At 42.4% G+C, this 18,424-nt stretch overlaps 1 protein-coding gene across 7 annotated transcripts in view; it reads right to left on the bottom strand.

Moving 5' to 3' along the window:
* LOC138739254 (disks large homolog 2-like) overlaps nucleotides 1–18,424 on the bottom strand; it is a 784,112-nt gene that overhangs the window by 399,713 nt on the left and 365,975 nt on the right. For 5 of the 7 annotated variants that reach the window (XM_069890958.1, XM_069890960.1, XM_069890962.1 and 2 more), the window contains 4 exons: nucleotides 17,290–17,459; nucleotides 12,649–12,785; nucleotides 10,781–10,925; nucleotides 5,984–6,046 (listed from right to left, as the gene is read on the bottom strand). In XM_069890958.1, the coding sequence (XP_069747059.1) occupies nucleotides 5,984–6,046; nucleotides 10,781–10,925; nucleotides 12,649–12,785; nucleotides 17,290–17,459 (515 nt within the window). The remainder of the gene's footprint in view (nucleotides 1–5,983; nucleotides 6,047–10,780; nucleotides 10,926–12,648; nucleotides 12,786–17,289; nucleotides 17,460–18,424) is intronic. The other 2 variants (XM_069890959.1, XM_069890961.1) reach the window with 1 other exon arrangement.

Below are 18,424 nucleotides of genomic sequence, written 5' to 3'. Positions count from 1 at the left end.
TGGTGTCCCCATACCAGTCCATGATGCAGCTGGTCAGCACACTTTCCACCACACCTCTGTCAAAATTTGCTAGGGTTTCTGGTGTCATACCAAAATTCCGCAAACTCCTGAGGAAGTAGAGGTGCTGACGTGTTTTCTTCATGATGCTCTCCACCTCTGATCCTCCAATTATCACTGGACTGTATATCTCTAGTTTTCCCTTCATGGTCAATAATCAGCTCCTTAGTTTTGATGAATGCCAGCACTCAGTCAGGAGCTGAAATGATTCAACACCAGCCTTTCAAAACACTTCATCACTGTTGATGTAAGTGCAACTGGTTGATGAATAATGTTGGTCAGCACAGATTTTTAATACTTGACCAGGCACTCTATCTGGACCAGATGCTTTCCTCCGATTCACTCTCCTGAAGGCAGCATGCTCGTCATCTCAGATACGAACAGGAGACAGACCCTGCACTCCCAGTATAGTGATTGCTCCCTTCCTATTTCTGACTTCCACGCACACACACACTGACTCAGAAGACATTCCCACTACAGTGTCCTCCCTTTCTACAGCTATGATACTATCCCTGACCATTAATGCTACTCCACCTCTCTTAACTCCCATCCTATTCCTTTTAAAACACCTAAACCCCGACACCTGCATCAGCCAATCCTGTCCTTCTGCCAGCCTAATTCTCTGTAATGGTCACAACATCGTAATTCCATGTATTGATCCATAATCTAAGTTCATTGCCTTTATTCTGAACACTCCTTGCATTCGAATAGACACATTTCAAACCCTCCAAATTGACTGCATTTATGCTTCCTCCCCTGCCTGTCCCTTCCTCACAAACCTACAACTCATTGGATCAAGCTTTCCACCTTCTGCCCTGACATTCTGGTTTCCATCTCCCTGCCAAATTGATTTAAACCCTCCTCAATAGCTCCTTTCTTAAAAGTGCATTAACCTGCAACTATACTTTCCAGTATAATTCTGGGTGAAAATCACCCAATTTTGGAACTATATACATAATATCCCTACAACACATCAAAAAATGGTGAACTCAAATTTTTTTTAGTAAATTAGTGAATAAAGATGAAACACATTGAATTTTTTATATATTTCCCTGTAGAGGCAGCGAAATGGAGTCAGGAAGAACAAGACCAGTCGTCAGTGGGCTTGTTGTGTTCCAGTTGTTTATTGAAACACTGTGACTTATAAGACTACAGGTAAGTCTTCCTCTTGCCCCAGAAACAACATCATGACATTGCCCCGCGCGCAATGCAGACCTGACCCGGCTGGCAGAAGACGACCCTGGCAGCACCATCTTGACGCAGCTATTCTGCTGTTGTGGTAACACACCGTGTCAGTTCGCCTGTTGTCAGTGATGTACACCACCACACAACACCCCACCCCCCCCCCCAGAACCGGCACTAGTGTGATGTGCCCTCGAATCCTGTGTTGGTTTTGCCTTAGGGGGCCTGCGCCTAAGCTTGGCTGGCTAAAGGGCAACCAACTGACTGAGGTCAATATGCGTTGGCTTCAGGCAGTTGGCTGTGAACATTTCCTCCTTGCTCCCAATGTCTTATGTGAACATGTTGCCGCTCCTGTGGACCACCATGTAGGGGCCTTCGTAGGGTCACTGAGGTGGGGGGGGGGTGCAGTGTACACCTCGGCGAACGAACACATAGTTGTCTTTAAATCTGTGGGCACCGAGATGGGGTGATGTGAGGGAGGCCGAGATGTGAGGGAGCCCAAACTGTCCCTCAGTTTTTGCAGTATTGCCCTTCCTTCCGTGTCTAAGGCCTGGAAGTCCTCCTTGGGTGCTGTTTAGATGCCAAGGAGCACCCAGGGGAGCTCATCCACCCAGTTGGGTCCAGTCAGGCAGTCTATGAGTGCTACCAGGCCACTGGTCTGTGGGTGGTAGGCGGTGGTGTGGTGGAGTTTTGTGCCAGGGAGGCAAGCTGTGCCCACAAGGACGAGGTGAATTGTGTCCCCTTGTTCATAGTGATATGACCTGGTGTCCCAAACCAGGATATCCAGTGTATGAGCACTGTCCTGGCGCAGGAGTCTGTGGACATGTCTTTGAGGGGTATGGCTTCTGGCCATCTTGTGGCTCAGTCGACCACTGGAAGGAAATACCAGGCTTCCCGTGAAACAGGCAGGGGACCGACAACATTGACGTGGATCGTCGGCTGGGTGGTTCGTACTGCTGAACGGGAACTTTTGTGTGCCTGTGGACTTTGGAAGCCTGGCAATGTGTGCAAGTGCGGGCCCATTCTGTGACTTGTTTTGGTAAGCCATGCCATACAAACCATGTAGCGATCATGCGAGCTATGGACTTGATGGACGGGTGTGAGAGGTTGTGGATGGAGTGGAAAAACCATTGTCTCCATTGAGCCGGAATAACTGGCCGGGGTTGGCCGACGGACACATCGCAGAGTAGGATGCGGCCGCTGGCTGGGAGCAGGACGTTTTCGAAGTGGAGGTCAGTGATGGCTGTGTGAAAAGCCTGGGTCTTTGCGTCATCTTCTTGCACCCATGCAAGCTCCGAATAGTCCAGGCTTGGTGGCAATGACTGAATAGCCGTCCTTGAGAGGGTGTCAGCGACAATATTCTCCTTGCCAGAGAGGTGTTGAATGTTGGTGGTGAATTCTGAGATGTACACCAAGTGGTATTGATGGCATGCCGATCAGGTGTTGGAAACTTTTGAGAAGGCGTAGGTGAGGGGTTTGTGGTTGGTAAACACAGTGAAAGGCCTGCCCTCGAGGAAGTAGTGGAATTGCTTAACCGCGAGAGAGAGGGCTAGGAGTTCCTGGACAAAAGTGCTGTATTTTAACTCGGGGGTGAGTGCAGCATGCAAATGGCAGCTGACAAAGGCCAGTGGCCTCCAATGTCTGTCAACGAGCTGTTCGACTACACCCCTTATCCCTGCAGCTGATGCGTCGACTCTCAGGGAGGTGGGAACGTCAGTTCTAGGATGGACCAGCAACGTGGTGTTGGCGAGGACCTCCTTGGTCCTTTCAAAAGCCGTGGCTGTCTCCTTGCTCCAGGCCAAGTCCTTCTGTTTGGAGGTCATCATGGCAAAGGGGCGGGGCGGGGGGGGGCTGGGGGCGAGGGGGCGCATGATTCATTCTGCGGTGGATATAAAGTGGTTGTAAAAATTGACCACGCCGATGAATTCCTGAAAGTCCCTTTGAGAGTGTTGGGTCTTGCGAGCCTCCACCTTCTCTGGCAATGGTGTAGCTCCGTCCCTGGTGATCCTGTGGCTAGGAAATCGATCATTTCCTGGCTGAGCTGGCACTTTGCTGGGTTGACTGTGAGGCTAAAGTCTGTCAGGCGGGAGTAAAGTTTGCGTAGGTGGATAGCATGTTGCTGGTGGTTCCCGCTGGCAATTAAAACAAAGTCCTGATCTCTGCCCACTGCATTCATGAGGTGCTGGTATGTCTGCACTGTGTTTTTAAGTCTGAAAGGCATGCGCGGGAACACGAAGAGTCCGAAAGGTGTGATGATGGCATCTTTCCTATGTTGACTGGGAGGATGAGGACTCGTACCAAGTCGAAATTGGAGAAAAAGGTCACGCCGTGTAGGTTTCTCTGAAATCCTGTATATGGGGGACTGGATAGCGGTCCGGGGTAGTTGAATTGTTGAGGAGCTGTTAGTCCCTGCAAGGTCCCCAGCCTCCTGTGGCCTTGGGTACCATGTGCAGGGGGGAGGCCCATGAGCTGTCAGACCTGCGGATGATCCCCAACTCCTCCATACATTTGAAATCCTCCTTGGCCAGCTGAAGCTTCTCTGGGGGAAGATATCTGGCCTTCGTGTGGAGGGGGGAGCCCTGTGTCAAGATGTGGCGCTGCATACTGAGCCTCAGCATCATGGACATGAACGAGGGCCTGAGGATGGAGGGAAATTCAGTTAAAATGCAACTGTACCTGTCGGTGGTGGTGGTGACTGTGGCCATTTGCTGGTTCTGCATGCTGATGGCAGTGAACTGGATCGTCTGGGCATGCAACAGGCATTTGGCTTTGAGGTCCATGAGCAGGCTGTGCGCTCGGAGGAAGTCTGCGCCAAGGAGTGGCTTCTCCACCGTGGCCAGTGTGAAATCCCAGCGGAAGGTCTCATCACCGAGGCGTATAGACATTCGCCACATGCCAAAGGTCTTTATGGCGGTATTGTTGGTCACCGCAGTGTGGGCCTGCTTGGTCGTGTTCGGGTCTCTCAAGCCGTTGGTGGAATAACGCTAAGCTCTGCCCCTTTATCGACGAGGAACCAGCAGCCTATGGTCTTGTCTGTTACATGTAGTAGGTTATTTGAGCGGCCAGCCACCGAAGCCATTAGTGGCGGCTGGCCTGGGCATTTCCTGGAAACATGCATTTACGGGCTTCTGCTCCCCAGTGCCGGTGGTAGAAACACCACCATTACTCTGCTGGCTTACGAGGGTGTGGCTGATCCCTGCTTGCTGGGGTTTTGGGCTGCTGCTCTGACTGGGGCTGCTGCTCTGTGCGGGGGCATGTTAGCTGATTCATGGTGGATTCATTCTCCCTTTTAGTGTGCCAGAGGATGTCAGCCCTCGCTTAGACCTTGCGGGGGTCACTGAAATCCGCATGTCATCGGGCATCTGCTCTAAGAATGCCTGTTCAAACATGAGGCAGGGCTTGTGGTCCTCTGTCAGCATGAGCATTTCATCCATAAGGGCAGATGGCATTCTGTCCCCTAGGCCGCCCAGGTGCATGAGCTTGGCTGCTCTCTGGCATCTGGAGAGGCTGATGAGCAGCACCTTCAACGTGGAGTATTTACCTTCCTCCGGTGGGTTCTGTGTGAGGTCGTCCACTCTGGCTACGGTTTCTTGATCCAGGGAGCTGACAACATGGTGGAACTTGGTTGTCTGCTTTATCTGGAACTGGGCCTCTGCCTGTCCAAGCCAAGTGCATGGGCAAAGCGTCCAGAAAGTGACAAGTTTGAGGGCGACTGCACTGACTGCTGCAGTGTCCATACTGTTGAGTCCAGAGGTGACAGGACCCGTCAGGGTCACCACTGTATCGGCAGCTAAATGGAGTTGGGAAGAATGAGACCAGTAATCAGTGGGCTCGTTCCACTCCAGTTGTTTACTGAAACTTCCCACACTGCACCTTAAAAGGCTATGGGTAAGTCCTTCCCTCCCGCCGGAAGTGACGTCATGACATTACCCCCACGTGTACGCGGACCTGACTAGGCGGGCCGAAAAGACACCCTGGCAGCACTATCTTGACGTGGCTACGATGCTGCAGCGACGAGAATGTGAAGCTGGTTTGCCTGCCTTCAGTGATAACATAACACAACATAACATAACAATTACAGCACGGAAACAGGCCATTAGGCCCTTCTAGTCCGCACCGAACCAAACACCCCTTTCTAATCCCACCTCCCTGCACAATGCCCATAACCCTCCATCTTCCTCTCATCCATATACCTGTCCAACCTTTTCTTAAATAATACAATTGACTCCGCCGCCACTATTTCTCCCGGAAGATCATTCCACACAGCTACCACTCTCTGAGTAAAGAAGTTCCCCCTCATGTTACCTCTAAACCTCTGCCCCTTAATTCTTAACTCATGTCCTCTTGTTTTAAACTTTCCTCCTCTTAACGGAAATAGTCTATCCACATCCATTCTGTCTATCCCTTTCATAATCTTAAATACTTCTATCAAATCCCCTCTCAACCTTCTACGCTCCCAAAATTAAACAATACAGTAAGGAAAATACAAAGTCCTAGCTGTCTTTTAAGAAAGTAGTTGCTGAAATAAATGTCCTTCTTTTTGACCTGAATAACAGGAGCGGGGCCTCCTTGGGTTAATTCTGGAAAGTTTGACACCATTTCCAAGGAAACAGATAATAAATCTTGACAGTTTTAGCTGCAATTCCTCACACATTGCAAAAAATAGAAAATAAAGTTTGAGTAGAACTACAGAGTAAATGGATCCTTTAATAAAGTTTCACCACCCTGTTTAGTAAATCTTCACCTGTCAATTGTCTGTCTGCGATGTTTAGCCCTCTGCCTGTTATTGTGCCTTCTGCAGTACTATCTGCAAGAAATATCAATGATAACTCATTTTATTCATAAACATTAATACCTATGTTTATCTTGCCTTTATTTTTCTAAAGTCTATACAGTTCTGTCATTTTTAATTTCTTATTCTTTAACAGAGTTCCTTTACTCCTGTTCATTTTTCTGCTTTGCAAATTCCTTGCAAGTTTCTGCATTATAAATGGTGACAGAGGTAATAAGAGAGGTTGACAAAAGGTATGTAGTTGATGTCATTAACAAGGATTTTTTTAAACTTTTTTTAAGACTCTTCATAAGGTCTTATATAAGAGTGCTTTTGAGACAAAACTTTTTTTAAGACTCTTCATAAGTCTTATATAAGAGTGCTTTTGAGACAAACGTCTTGGAGTGGGGAGAGTGAAGAGTTTCTTGAGTGAAGCAGTACAAGTTGAATTTAGAAACAAGGAGGGGGTGATCATTTTATTGGGATTGTTACGTGCAGCTGTATTCTGCTGGATGCCCATGAGTTGAGTCAAGGCAAGGAAGGATTGAAGTTCACAGCAATTTGTCTCATCACCCCATGATAACCCAGTTAGTTATTTTGGCAAGTAGGTTATTCCATATTCAACCTTTAACAAAGTGAGATGAAATAACAAGCATACTGATTTTTGAGGCAGACCTCCATTTAGCTATCCAAGACAATGACCTAAATGACATTCATTATCCATGCTGTTATCACCGATACCTAACCCAGGGCAAAATGTGTGGATGGTATGGGACTGGATGTGGTTGCTATGAACTGTTCTTCCAGCATTTTTGGGTTTTTACTACAATCACAGCATCTGCAGACTTTCTGTATATCACTCAGATAAAATATTATACCATTTCAGGAGACCCTTATTAGATTGATGCCTTTTCAACATAAGAGTTTTAATGAAATACCATCAAATTGAAAGGATATTGAAATATTTAACTTTTGTTTTCAGCATTTCCATGCTTGCACTCCCCCAACTCCAAATGCATTCTGAACCAAGACCTAGATGGAGCCACTGATCCTGTTTCTTCTCAGGGTCTCACCGAGACAAAGGACTTGCCATAGTAGTCCAAGAGCACTGAATGAACCTCAGCGAAACCTGGACCATGAAGTCATCCACAAAAAGGACAGGAGATTGTAAGCTCCCTGTGAAGGGTTGAGGTCACCAGAAGCCACGTGTTGGAGTTTTGACAATCAGTTCATTAATGCTTCTTCCAAATGTTCTCGCCTTCCAATTCTCATTCCACATACCAAGCAGTCAGTGGATTTGAGTTCTTGAAACAAAAACACATATGGCAGTTGGTGTATGGAGGAGGCAGAGAGTCTGTAAACAAGGTAAGTGACTGGGCAGTTAGTTGACAGAGATAATGTGGAAAAAGTTTAGGTTATTTTTGTATAAATGAAAAAACCATTTTGTCAACACCTTTTCAGAGCCAGCGATCAGGAGTACACCAGGGTTCGAATCCCGAGCTGTCTGTAAGGAATTTGTACGTTTTCCCCATGTCTGTGTGATTTTTTTCCAGGGGATCCAGTTTCCTCCCACCATTCAAAAATGTACCGGGGGTGTAGGTAAATCAGGCAGAATGGACGTGGGCCGAAATGCCCTGTTACCGTGCTGTATGTCTAAATACATTTTTTTTTAAAAAGGTAGCATCCGTGTGTAGAAATGGTCAGTCTTTTATCCTGCTGAGGACAAGGTCGATGGCTTTTAAGACCAGTGATCTAGATTTCTAAGGAAGTCCAGGTACGAGCTACAGAAGGTTATCTTGGTAATTCCAGGGGAAGCTAGAAACAGAATCAGATACTCACCAGCTATGGCAGGGCTTGCAGGCCATTATATCCTACAAGGTAAAGCCTAACATCATAAATAGGTCATCAGAACATCCAAAAAAGGAAGCCATCAGGACCTACCAGAGAACTAAAAATCTGTGCCAACCTACTAGCTGGAGTGTTCATGAACATCTTCAATCTCTCATTGCTGCAGTCGGAGGTTCCAAACTGATTAAAAGGGGCATTAATCATACCGGTGCCAAGAAGAGTAGAGTGAGCTGCCTCATTGATTAACACCCAATTGCATTCACATTTACTGTGATGAAATGCTTTGAGAAGTTGGTCATGGGCAGAATTAACTTGTACCTAAGTAAAGATCTGGACCCACTGTAATTCGCCAACAATCACAATAGCCTGACAGCAGATGCAAACTCACTTGCTATTCACTCAGCCCTGGAACACCTTGACAGCAGCAACATGCACATCAGACTGCTTTTTATTAATAACAGCTCAGCCTTCAACACCATCATCCCCTTAGTAATGGTCAGCATACTCCAAAATCTGGTCCTCTGCACCTCCTTCAGCAACCTCATTGGAAGACCAGAGTCAGTGTGAATCAGTAAAAAAAGGTATAGGTTCCATTATTGTTACATAATACTACATTTAGAATGTAACATACATGAAATTCTTTAACTTTGTCTCCTGTCAGGAAGACTGAGAGCCACCTCTTTGTCCAGCACGTCTCACGGAAAAGAGGCCCCAGCAAGGAACAAACTTATGACTCCTGGTTTACAAGACCAGTGCTCTAACCACTGAGCTATCGGAGCCTCACGTCTCCTCCTCAGTGACAATCAGCACAGGTGCACCTCAGGGAAATGTGCTTAACACACTGCTCTATTCTCTACAATCATGCCATCTATAAAGTTGCCCATGACACCACGGTCATCAGCAGAATCACCGACAGCAATGTAGGAGCGAGATAGAACAGCTAGATGAGTGATGTCACAATAACGTTATACTCAACATTAGCAAAACTAAGGAACTGATTGTGGACTTAAAGAAGGGGAGCGCAGGAAAACACAAAACAGTCCTCATCAAGGGGGTCAGCAGTACAAAGGGTAAAGAATCAAATTCCTGTGAATCATCATCTTTGAATATCTATCCTGAGGCTTCCATGTCAATGCAATCAAGAAGATGGCTCATCAGCAGGTATCCTTTAATTAGTTTGAGGAGATTTGGTCATATTTCCAGTACTGTGTCAATCACAGTACAGTAAGTAGTTACAGATAGTTGTGAACTTGGCCAGCGTCTTCACTCCATTAAGGATATCTATAAGAACAGGTGTCTCAAGAAAGTGGCCTCTTTCATCAAGGACTCTCACCACCTAGGCCATGCCCTCTTTTCACAATTACCATCAGGAAGGAGGTACAAGAGCCTGAAGATGAACATCCAACAGTACAAAAATAGCTTCTCCCCCTCTGTCATCAGATTTCTGAATGAATAATGAACCACAGACTCTACATCTTTTTTTTTGCAATAATTTATTTATTTATTAAAAAAACAAATTTATGGTAAGTTTTGCACCTGTAATGATGCTGCAAAACAATAAATTTCATAACATGTTCATGACAACAAATTCTGATTCTTTGGTTGTTAAAATGTGGAAGTGGTGAAATTAAAGAATATTCCTGATAAAAATAAAAGCAAACAAAATATAATCACAGTGTTTTTGCCCTTTGTGCCTGTACTGCCATTAAATAAAATCAGTGCTGATTCTGAACATCAAATTTATTTTACTGTGATTCACAATTGCCTTTGTTGCAAAGGAGGGGGTAAAATGGAGGAACACTTGTGATACTTGTGCAGGTAACAATGTGGAAGTTTTACCCTTCAAAAAGAAGATGCTGAGGAGCTCCTTCCTCATGTTGGAAAATACGAAAACCAGGAGTTTCTTCTCAGGATAAGAAATGGCCACTAAGTATTGAAATAGTTAAGTTCAAGTTAGAACCTTGCCCTTTAATTGCCCTTTAATTGCCCTTGCCCTTTAATTGCCCTTTAATTGCCCTTGCCCTTTAATTGCTCTATTCGGATCATTTCAAGATGATGTTTTGCTGATTCCAACTCAAAACTGAATTTTATCTTTTACTTTATCGATAACCAGAAGTGAAATTTAGATTAAATGGGAAGACAATGCTCCACCGACACACACACAATGATTAAATGATATTATGTCTTGTATAAGTTTATAAAAAAATTAGATACACTATTAAAGATTCAAATGTTAGCTTCCAAAAGATGTGGGACCCATTTGTGGACTATTATAATATCCCATAGAATTAGGGTTGTTCTGAAGTTTTGGTGTTATTCTGTCCATCTCCAGGTTGTTGTCACTTGATTCCTACGCATTAGCTTTTAACCTTGCTTCGTGTTAGGGGTTCTGAATGATAAGAGTTTTTAAAATTCTTTTGAATTTTATAATACAATATACACCTGTACTGTTCAATTGTACACAATGTAAACAACAATAAAAATATTTTTAGAAGTATTGAAATAGAACATTTTTCTTTATTCTCTTATAACTTAATAACATCCCCTGACACTGAGGATGCTCCAACCTACAATCGTGCTCATTGAATTAAAATATATTAATTTCTGACTGTATGTTGTATGTTTTTATCATCCAAGAAGATACTTTGATTTTACAACTTCCTGTGTTCAACTAAAAATGGAAAAAAAGGACTAAATCAATTAATGCTCAATGAACATCTTGGAAATATCTACTTTTGAAATTAGTTTTTAATGTTATATTTTTACATAATTATGTGAAAAACATAATTTCAACAATTCTAAGGAAAGACAGCTAGTTATTATTGCTAGGAACAAAATTATTATTTGAAAATGTTAGGTAGTAAATAGAGAGAAGACATCTGATTTTGATTTAAAATAGATGAACAAAAAAATATCACTTACAGTGTGTGATATCAGGAGGTCCATAAGGGTCATTTATGTAAACAGTAGTAGGTTTTCCAACTTTAAGATAGACCACATCTGCTGTGTTTTTCAATATTGCTACAGCCTCTTCATGTGCTATCTCTTCCAAACTGTAATTATTCACCTTATAAAATAAAACAACCGCTTCTAGAGATACAATCAAAATGTACATCATCATATTAATCATTTTTTCTCTTTCCAGATGCAATATTTAATTGATCTTTTTCCTTTTGCTTTTTTACGAAAAGAAACAAACAATTTCTAAAATAATAAAATTGCAGTATTATGTTTCACAATGATAAAAAATAAATTGCTGGTATATATCTCTCATTTGGAACCATATGAAATGAATTTATAGGCAAAAAGAGTACAAATTTGGTACGAAGCAATAAAGACAATCCTGATTCTAGTTGTGAAAGGAGAGTTACTGTATACATCGGAATATAAGATGGTATTTGAACCTTAAAAATGTCACCCCAAAACCAGGAGTCCTCTTATATGACAAGTGTAAATTCCAAAACTTCAAATCTTGTGGCTTAGAGTGTTCCCATGGCGATGGAAAACAGCATAAAACACTCATATAACATCTACGGTCCTACCACAAAATATTTTTATACTGAAACTTATGTTTGGGAAGCTGATTAACAGTAATGTTATAGTAAAACAATAAAAATGTATTATAAGCCTGTCTGACATACATTAAAATAACAGCACAGCAAACGAAGTTAATATTCACCATTTCCAACAACTGATAAATAGTAAACAATCGGCCAGGGTCCCAGGTTTACACTGCCTTGTCAGGCCAATCACAATAAATTTCACAGTGACCAGTTACTGGTACTTTTAAACTTTTAAGGACGGGGTTTCTTGGAAAGGCTCAAGCTTTCACTAATATGCAATGTGAGGAGGCACTGCACCCTGACCAATTCTAGAGAAGCATGTTGCGGACATGATCCGTGAGCAGCGTAAAAATGGATAAGCTCTATCAAGAAATGAAGTATGCATTTTTGCTCTTAAGTGGGTTAAAGACAACCAAGAGCAGAGCTGAGACTTCATGGTGTAGTAGTTTTATAAAAAGAAATTATTTGGTACTGAGGCAGAAAACTAAATAGCACAGAAATGACCAGATCTTGACATTAAAAATTACTCGTTTCCATCGCTATGTAATACAAGGTAAGAAACACGATGATCTATTAAGCGACATCAGAAACATGGATGAAAACCTATGAAATTGATTGGTTAAGGATTATTGGGGCAGTCAGCTCTCAGCGGTAAGTGCCAGACTTGGGTCGTCTTATACAGCGAGTAGAGCTCAAAACCTACATTTTAAGTGGAAATTCTGGGGGTCATTTTATAGGCCGACATACATAGTACTGCAAAACTTGTATTAGAAAAGTAAAAACTGTTTTGTTTTCCATTCCGACCAGGAAGTATATTTATGAATGTTGTTTCAGGATAAACAATACTCCATTATAACAAATGAACATTTTTGCACAACCTACTGAAAAACTGGCAACAATCATGGAATAAAATTGCAAACATTTACTTCACCGAACAGCACCAAAGCACATTCTTTGCTCATTTGTCCCTTTGCAATTGTGGGATCCTGTGTGCAAATGGGAAGCTGATTTGACTGTGAAATTATTTTAATCCCTGAGGCTATTACTCATTTTAATATGCATCTGAATTTTACTGAGCGGAAGGAAGGAAAAAGTTTTTTTTTTAAATCTCCTGACCTCCTAATCTTGCTATCTTTGGAACACTAGATGGAAAAACTTTTGTTTCCTTTGTGGTTAAATACAAAGTTGAAAGGATAATTGCATACCATAACATACAAGATTTCTTACCACAAGAAGTCGGTCACCAATTTGCAATGTTCCATCTCTCTGGGCTGCTCCTCCATCTATTATTTTTGTGACATATATACTGTTATCTCCGGGGATATGCTGGTTCCCCACGCCACCAGCAATACTAAATCCTAATCCTATTATATATAAAAAATACAGATTAATTGATCCAATTTATGCAGTGTTCCTAAGTATGTTAGGATAATTTTTCATATTCTTTGAATTACTTATCTGGAGATCAGGAATACTACAAAAGCAGATTACTGCAAATTAGGCATCACAGTGGTGTAGTTAATCAAGCTGCTGCCAACAGCAGAAGAAGCCTAGGTTCAATTCTGACTTTGGATGCCTTCTACATGAAGTTTGCATGTTTTCTCTGACAGTGTATTTCGGTTTCCTCCTACATAAAGATGTTCAACTTGGGACGTTAATTGGCCCCTGTAAATTGCACCTTGCATGTAGTTGAGAGGTAGAATCTGGAGATGTTGAGCAGAATGTAGAGAGTATAAAAGATGACATTATAGAAGAAGGATGGTGATGGTCAGCATGGTCTATGGATTGAAGGACCTGTTTCCCTGCTACATCTCTCTACGACACTAATATTAAACTTAAAGTGAAACTAGAAAATGCTGGGCATACTCAGCAGGTCACATTGTATTTATGAAGACTGGTTGACTTCCACTTGATTAATAATGCAGTGGCACAGTTATAAGATAATCATAATGAGTTTATTGTCACATACTTTGCACAATGTGCATATGTACCAAAATTTTTGCTTGCTGCAGCCAAACAGGTACATCTTTAAAAAAACTACAATAGTATGCATTAAATTAAATTAAGAGCTAATAAATACAAAAGATACATGAAAAAATATATATTCAAGATTTTTCAGAATGCAAGAAAGAAAGAGTAACATCACAATAGTGGGAACAGGCTTTTCCATGGAGTTGGAACAGCCCATGATGAGTGTAACAAGGGGAGGTTGAAGAGCCTGAGAGTTGTTGAAAAGAAACTGTTCTTGAACTTGGAGGTGGTGATCTTCAGGCTTCTGTAACTTCTAACCTAAGGATGCAAGAGGTTGTGACCAGAGTGATCCTTTGTGACGTTGGCTTCCATCTTGAGGCAGCACCTCCTATAGATATCTTTGATGCATGGAGGGTGGAGACTATGATGGACTTGGCAATGTCTGCTACCTTCGTAGCCATCTGTACTCTTGGGCATTCGTATTAGGAAACCAGGCTATGATGCAACAGTCAATAAGCTTTCCAAAGAGCACCAGTATAAGTTTGATAGGGGATTCAATGACACACCAAATCTCCTTACACCTTTTAAAAAGTAGACATGTTGGTGCATATTTATAGATAGGCATAGATTCATAGAGAGATACAGCATAGAAACAGGATCTTTGGCCACTGAGTCTGCACCCAACATCAACTCCTGAGTCCAGTTGCAGGGTCTTGAACTGAAATATTGATTACTTCCACATTTGTTGTATGGCCATCAAGAGTTTCTCCAGCCATCCTTGAAATAGAAATTTGGTGGTGAAACGTGGGGGAATTTTGTGAGATGCTCAGAGTAGACTGCTCTTTTCATGGTCCACATGTGGTCTACTCTTCTATCTCTCCACTCTGACACCGTTCTCGGCTGCACCATTTCATCAGATGCAAGGATCGACAATGAGATAGACAACAGACTCGCCAAGGCAAATAGCGCCTTTGGAAGACTACACAAAAGAGTCTGGAAAAACAACCAACTGAAAAACCTCACAAAGATAAGCGTATACAGAGCCGTTGTCATACCCACACTCCTGTTCGGCTCCGAATCATGGGTCCTCTACCGGCATCACCTACGGCTCCTAGAACGCTTCCACCAGCGTTGTCTCCGCTCCATCCTCAACATCCATTGGAGCGCTTTCATCCCTAACGTCGAAGTACTCGAGATGGCAGAGGTCGACAGCATCGAGTCCACACTGCTGAAGATCCAGCTGCGCTGGGTGGGTCACGTCTCCAGAATGGAGGACCATCGCCTTCCCAAGATCGTGTTATATGGCGAGCTCTCCACTGGCCACCGTGACAGAGGTGCACCAAAGAAAAGGTACAAGGACTGCCTAAAGAAATCTCTTGGTGCCTGCCACATTGACCACCGCCAGTGGGCTGATATCGCCTCAAACCGTACATCTTGGCGCCTTACAGTTCAGCGGGCAGCAACCTCCTTTGAAGAAGACCACAGAGCCCACCTCACTGACAAAAGACAAAGGAGGAAAAACCCAACACCCAACCCCAACCAACCATTTTCCCCTGCAGCCGCTGCAACCATGTCTTGCCTGTCCCGCATCGGACTTGTCAGCCACAATCGAGCCTGCAGCTGACGTGGACTTTTACCCCCTCCATAAATCTTCGTCCGCGAAGCCAAGCCAAAGATGTATAAGAACTTTGCACTGGTCTACTTGCATCTTGCTATATGTGACAATATTCATATGTTACTGAAAAGCTTGATGAATATGTTAAAATTGAAATTCTGTGCTTCCTAAAAGAGATAATTATCTTATGTAGCAACTCCTAGAAGTCTAGTGAATAGGCATGGGATGCCATAACATCATGATGTGGTGTGCATGGTTCAGTGTTTTAAAAGAGTATGCATGTGACTCAAGTAAATGAGTTCTGATTTATCAGCAACTGTGTGTGTGTCATTATTTCGCAGTCATCAGCCTCCACTGCATTCTCAGTGGCTACAACTGGTGACCCCGATGGGTCCAAAATCAGCTTTTGGACCATATGGATACTGTAGCTGTTACTGTCAAGCTACCGCCCTTCGGGACAGAGGAATCAGAGCTGTGGTTTCGACAGGCTGAGGCACAATTTCACCTCAGGAAGATCAAGGTGGATGCGACTTGCTATCATCACCTCATCAATGCCTTGGACCAAGCCACTGCCAAGTGATTCTGTGACATCCTGCACGATACACTGGAGCCTGAAGAACACAAATATGACACTCTAAAAATGCGCCTGCTGCGAATTTACAGCAGGTCCTGCAGAGGGAGGGCTGCCACACATGGAGAAATTGGGTGACCGTGCCCTGTCTAAACTAATGGACAACATGCTGTGCCTGGCAAGCAGCCAATGACAGATAATGTTATTCGAACTCTTCTTCCTGGAAAGAATGCCAGACGACATTAGACTCTTGTAATCGCAGAGTTCTTTCAAAGGGCCCAGGGCAGTAGCTGCAGAGGCAGACGTCCTGTGGCTGGCAAAAAAAACCACACCAAATGGTGCATCCCAGCTGTCCACACCCAGTACCTCCGTTGTTGACATTAATTCCCAAGCTTATGATCTCAACAATCCAGCTCCTATAACGAGACAACCCTGAACACTTCCACCTGGTATTTTTACCACCGACATTGGGGACAATGGACATAGATGCCTGCCACTGTGTGCATTCTCAGGAAACACCCTGGTGATCATCGTTAATGGCTGCAACAGTTCTATAGGTTTTGGATCAGCTATCCGAATGTAAAATTTTGATCGACACAGATAATGTTTTTTCACCAACCAGTTTTGAAACACGTTAACCTCCAACTCACAGCAGTCAATAGTTCCAACATACCCATGTATGGCACCAATAAAATGAATGTTCAGTTCGAGGGGAACATTTACACATGGTCTTTTATTATAGCAGCAGTGTCACGACAAAATGGAAGAGCTGGGGATAATTCACAGTTCTGACAGCCCACGGGCGTCTCCATTACGTTTAGTCCAAAAATGCACTTTCCCCGGAGGATCTTGGTAGAAATATGATGAGTTACTCCATGTTTTGCGATGGGGATCAAAAACTACAGAGTTGTAATTTTTGGAAACTCTTCAAGTCTGGAGAACTTATCAATAGTCTTACGCAGGGTTTGGAGGCATAGCGCAGGAACATGCTATTCTGCCAGATGAATAGTTTGAAAGTTATCCAGTCCTAAATGCAGCTGTGTTTTCAGTGGCTACACTTAACTGTTTTCTTTTTAAAATTTAAATTATATGCACAGCATGGTAACAGGCCCTTCTAGTCTGTACCACCCAAAATCTACAATCCCTGTACATTTTGAATGGTGGGAGGAAACCGAGCACCCAGGAAAAACCCATGCAGACACAAGGAGAATAAACATACTCCTTACAGACAGTAAAGGAATCAAACTTAGGTCACTAATGCTGTTAGTGTTTGACTAATTGCTACTTATCAATAATTGAAAAAAATAAGTCACTGATCAATTTCTACAAAATTCAGAGCATGTTTTTTGTTAGAGACAGATCAACTCTTATTTATAAATTAACATGTCATGTAAAATTGTATGAGTGCACAATTAATTATCTAATTTCCAGATCACCCATCTCATTCAGTTTCAACATCTAAAAAGAATAAACTGCTTATATTGAACCTCTAAAAAGATATTGTATAAATTAAGATTCAGTAAAAACATTGCAAAATGAATATTTGAAAGACAGGTCTCTCAAAGTACTGCCCTCCGTTAAAAGCACTCAATTGCAGTACATTGATATAAAATCTACAGATTTATCACATTTTAATATATTTCAATTACATTACATGGGGTCAGAGTCTATTATGTACTTCCAATATTTGCTTTCAGTTTGTCATGAATACCTTTAGGTCCTTTATAAAGCTTTATTTCTGTGACAGTTTCCAAAACAGGCCTTCTTCTGCGCACATAGAGCAGTACAATTGAACCAGCATCTTTCAATGCCTCTACAGCTCTGCCGTGAGATACTTCAGAGACATCAATTTCATTTACCCGCAGAATGCAGTCATTCACTCTAAATAATAAAGAAAATGTTTCATGTAAAAACATTTGTTTAATAATTTTTAATCACATATTTTAGTGTTTTTCAATATAATGAAACAAGCAAAAATGTTTTTTGACCAGAGAACACTTACTATAAACATTATTGCATAAGAGTGAGTTGATCACCCCATTGTGCATGCTCTACCTTTCAATAAGGTCAGTGGCTGATTTAATCTTGCTTGGACATTTCCTTGCTACTCTCCATATTTCTCTGGCTCCATTGTGGTTCAGATGTCAGTTAATCTTACTTAAGTTCTTTAAATTAACTCTTTCTATTCAGCTCTCTGAAGCACAGAACTCCAAAGTTTATAACCCACTGCAAGAGATTCCTTCTCATTTCCTTATTTTCAAGCCTTGCCACACTGTTTTTGATACCACGCCACCAGACAATAAATCAAATAATTTTCATACTAACCAGTTCTGGAGGAGAATTCCAAAACACTCACCATCTTTTGTAGGTGAAGCATTTTTTAAATCTCACTTATTTTACTTTATTTCACCTTGAAAGAAAGTGCTTAGTGACACTTTCTAATTTTTAAACTTTCCCCCCAATCTTGAATATTCGGCCACATTCTTGTCCTCAATTTAAAGGTCCTTGCGACTATCTTGCAAATACACCTTTTTATAGAAATGGTGAAGTTCCAACAAAGATCATTGGTAGACACCACAAGTCATATCCTACCAATTTGTTTAGCTGTTTATTCACTCAATGGTCTGTCTCTTGCTGGTTTGCCAGTTTGCAAACCAAATCAATAACTTGCCTTCAATTCCAAAGGTATCAATTTTCCCTGATTTCTGGGGAACTTTATCAAATAGCACTGAAAGTCCTAGTAAATAAATATAAACATTTAAATAATAGTAATTTCTTTAAAAAAAAACTAAAAGTCACATGCTACTGTCCACTCTCTCACACTCTGATCAACCATATTATTTTAG

This window comes from Narcine bancroftii, chromosome 7 (assembly GCF_036971445.1).
Source record: "Narcine bancroftii isolate sNarBan1 chromosome 7, sNarBan1.hap1, whole genome shotgun sequence".
Lineage (NCBI taxonomy): Eukaryota > Metazoa > Chordata > Chondrichthyes > Torpediniformes > Narcinidae > Narcine > Narcine bancroftii.
This window is presented reverse-complemented; position numbering and strand designations above follow the sequence as displayed.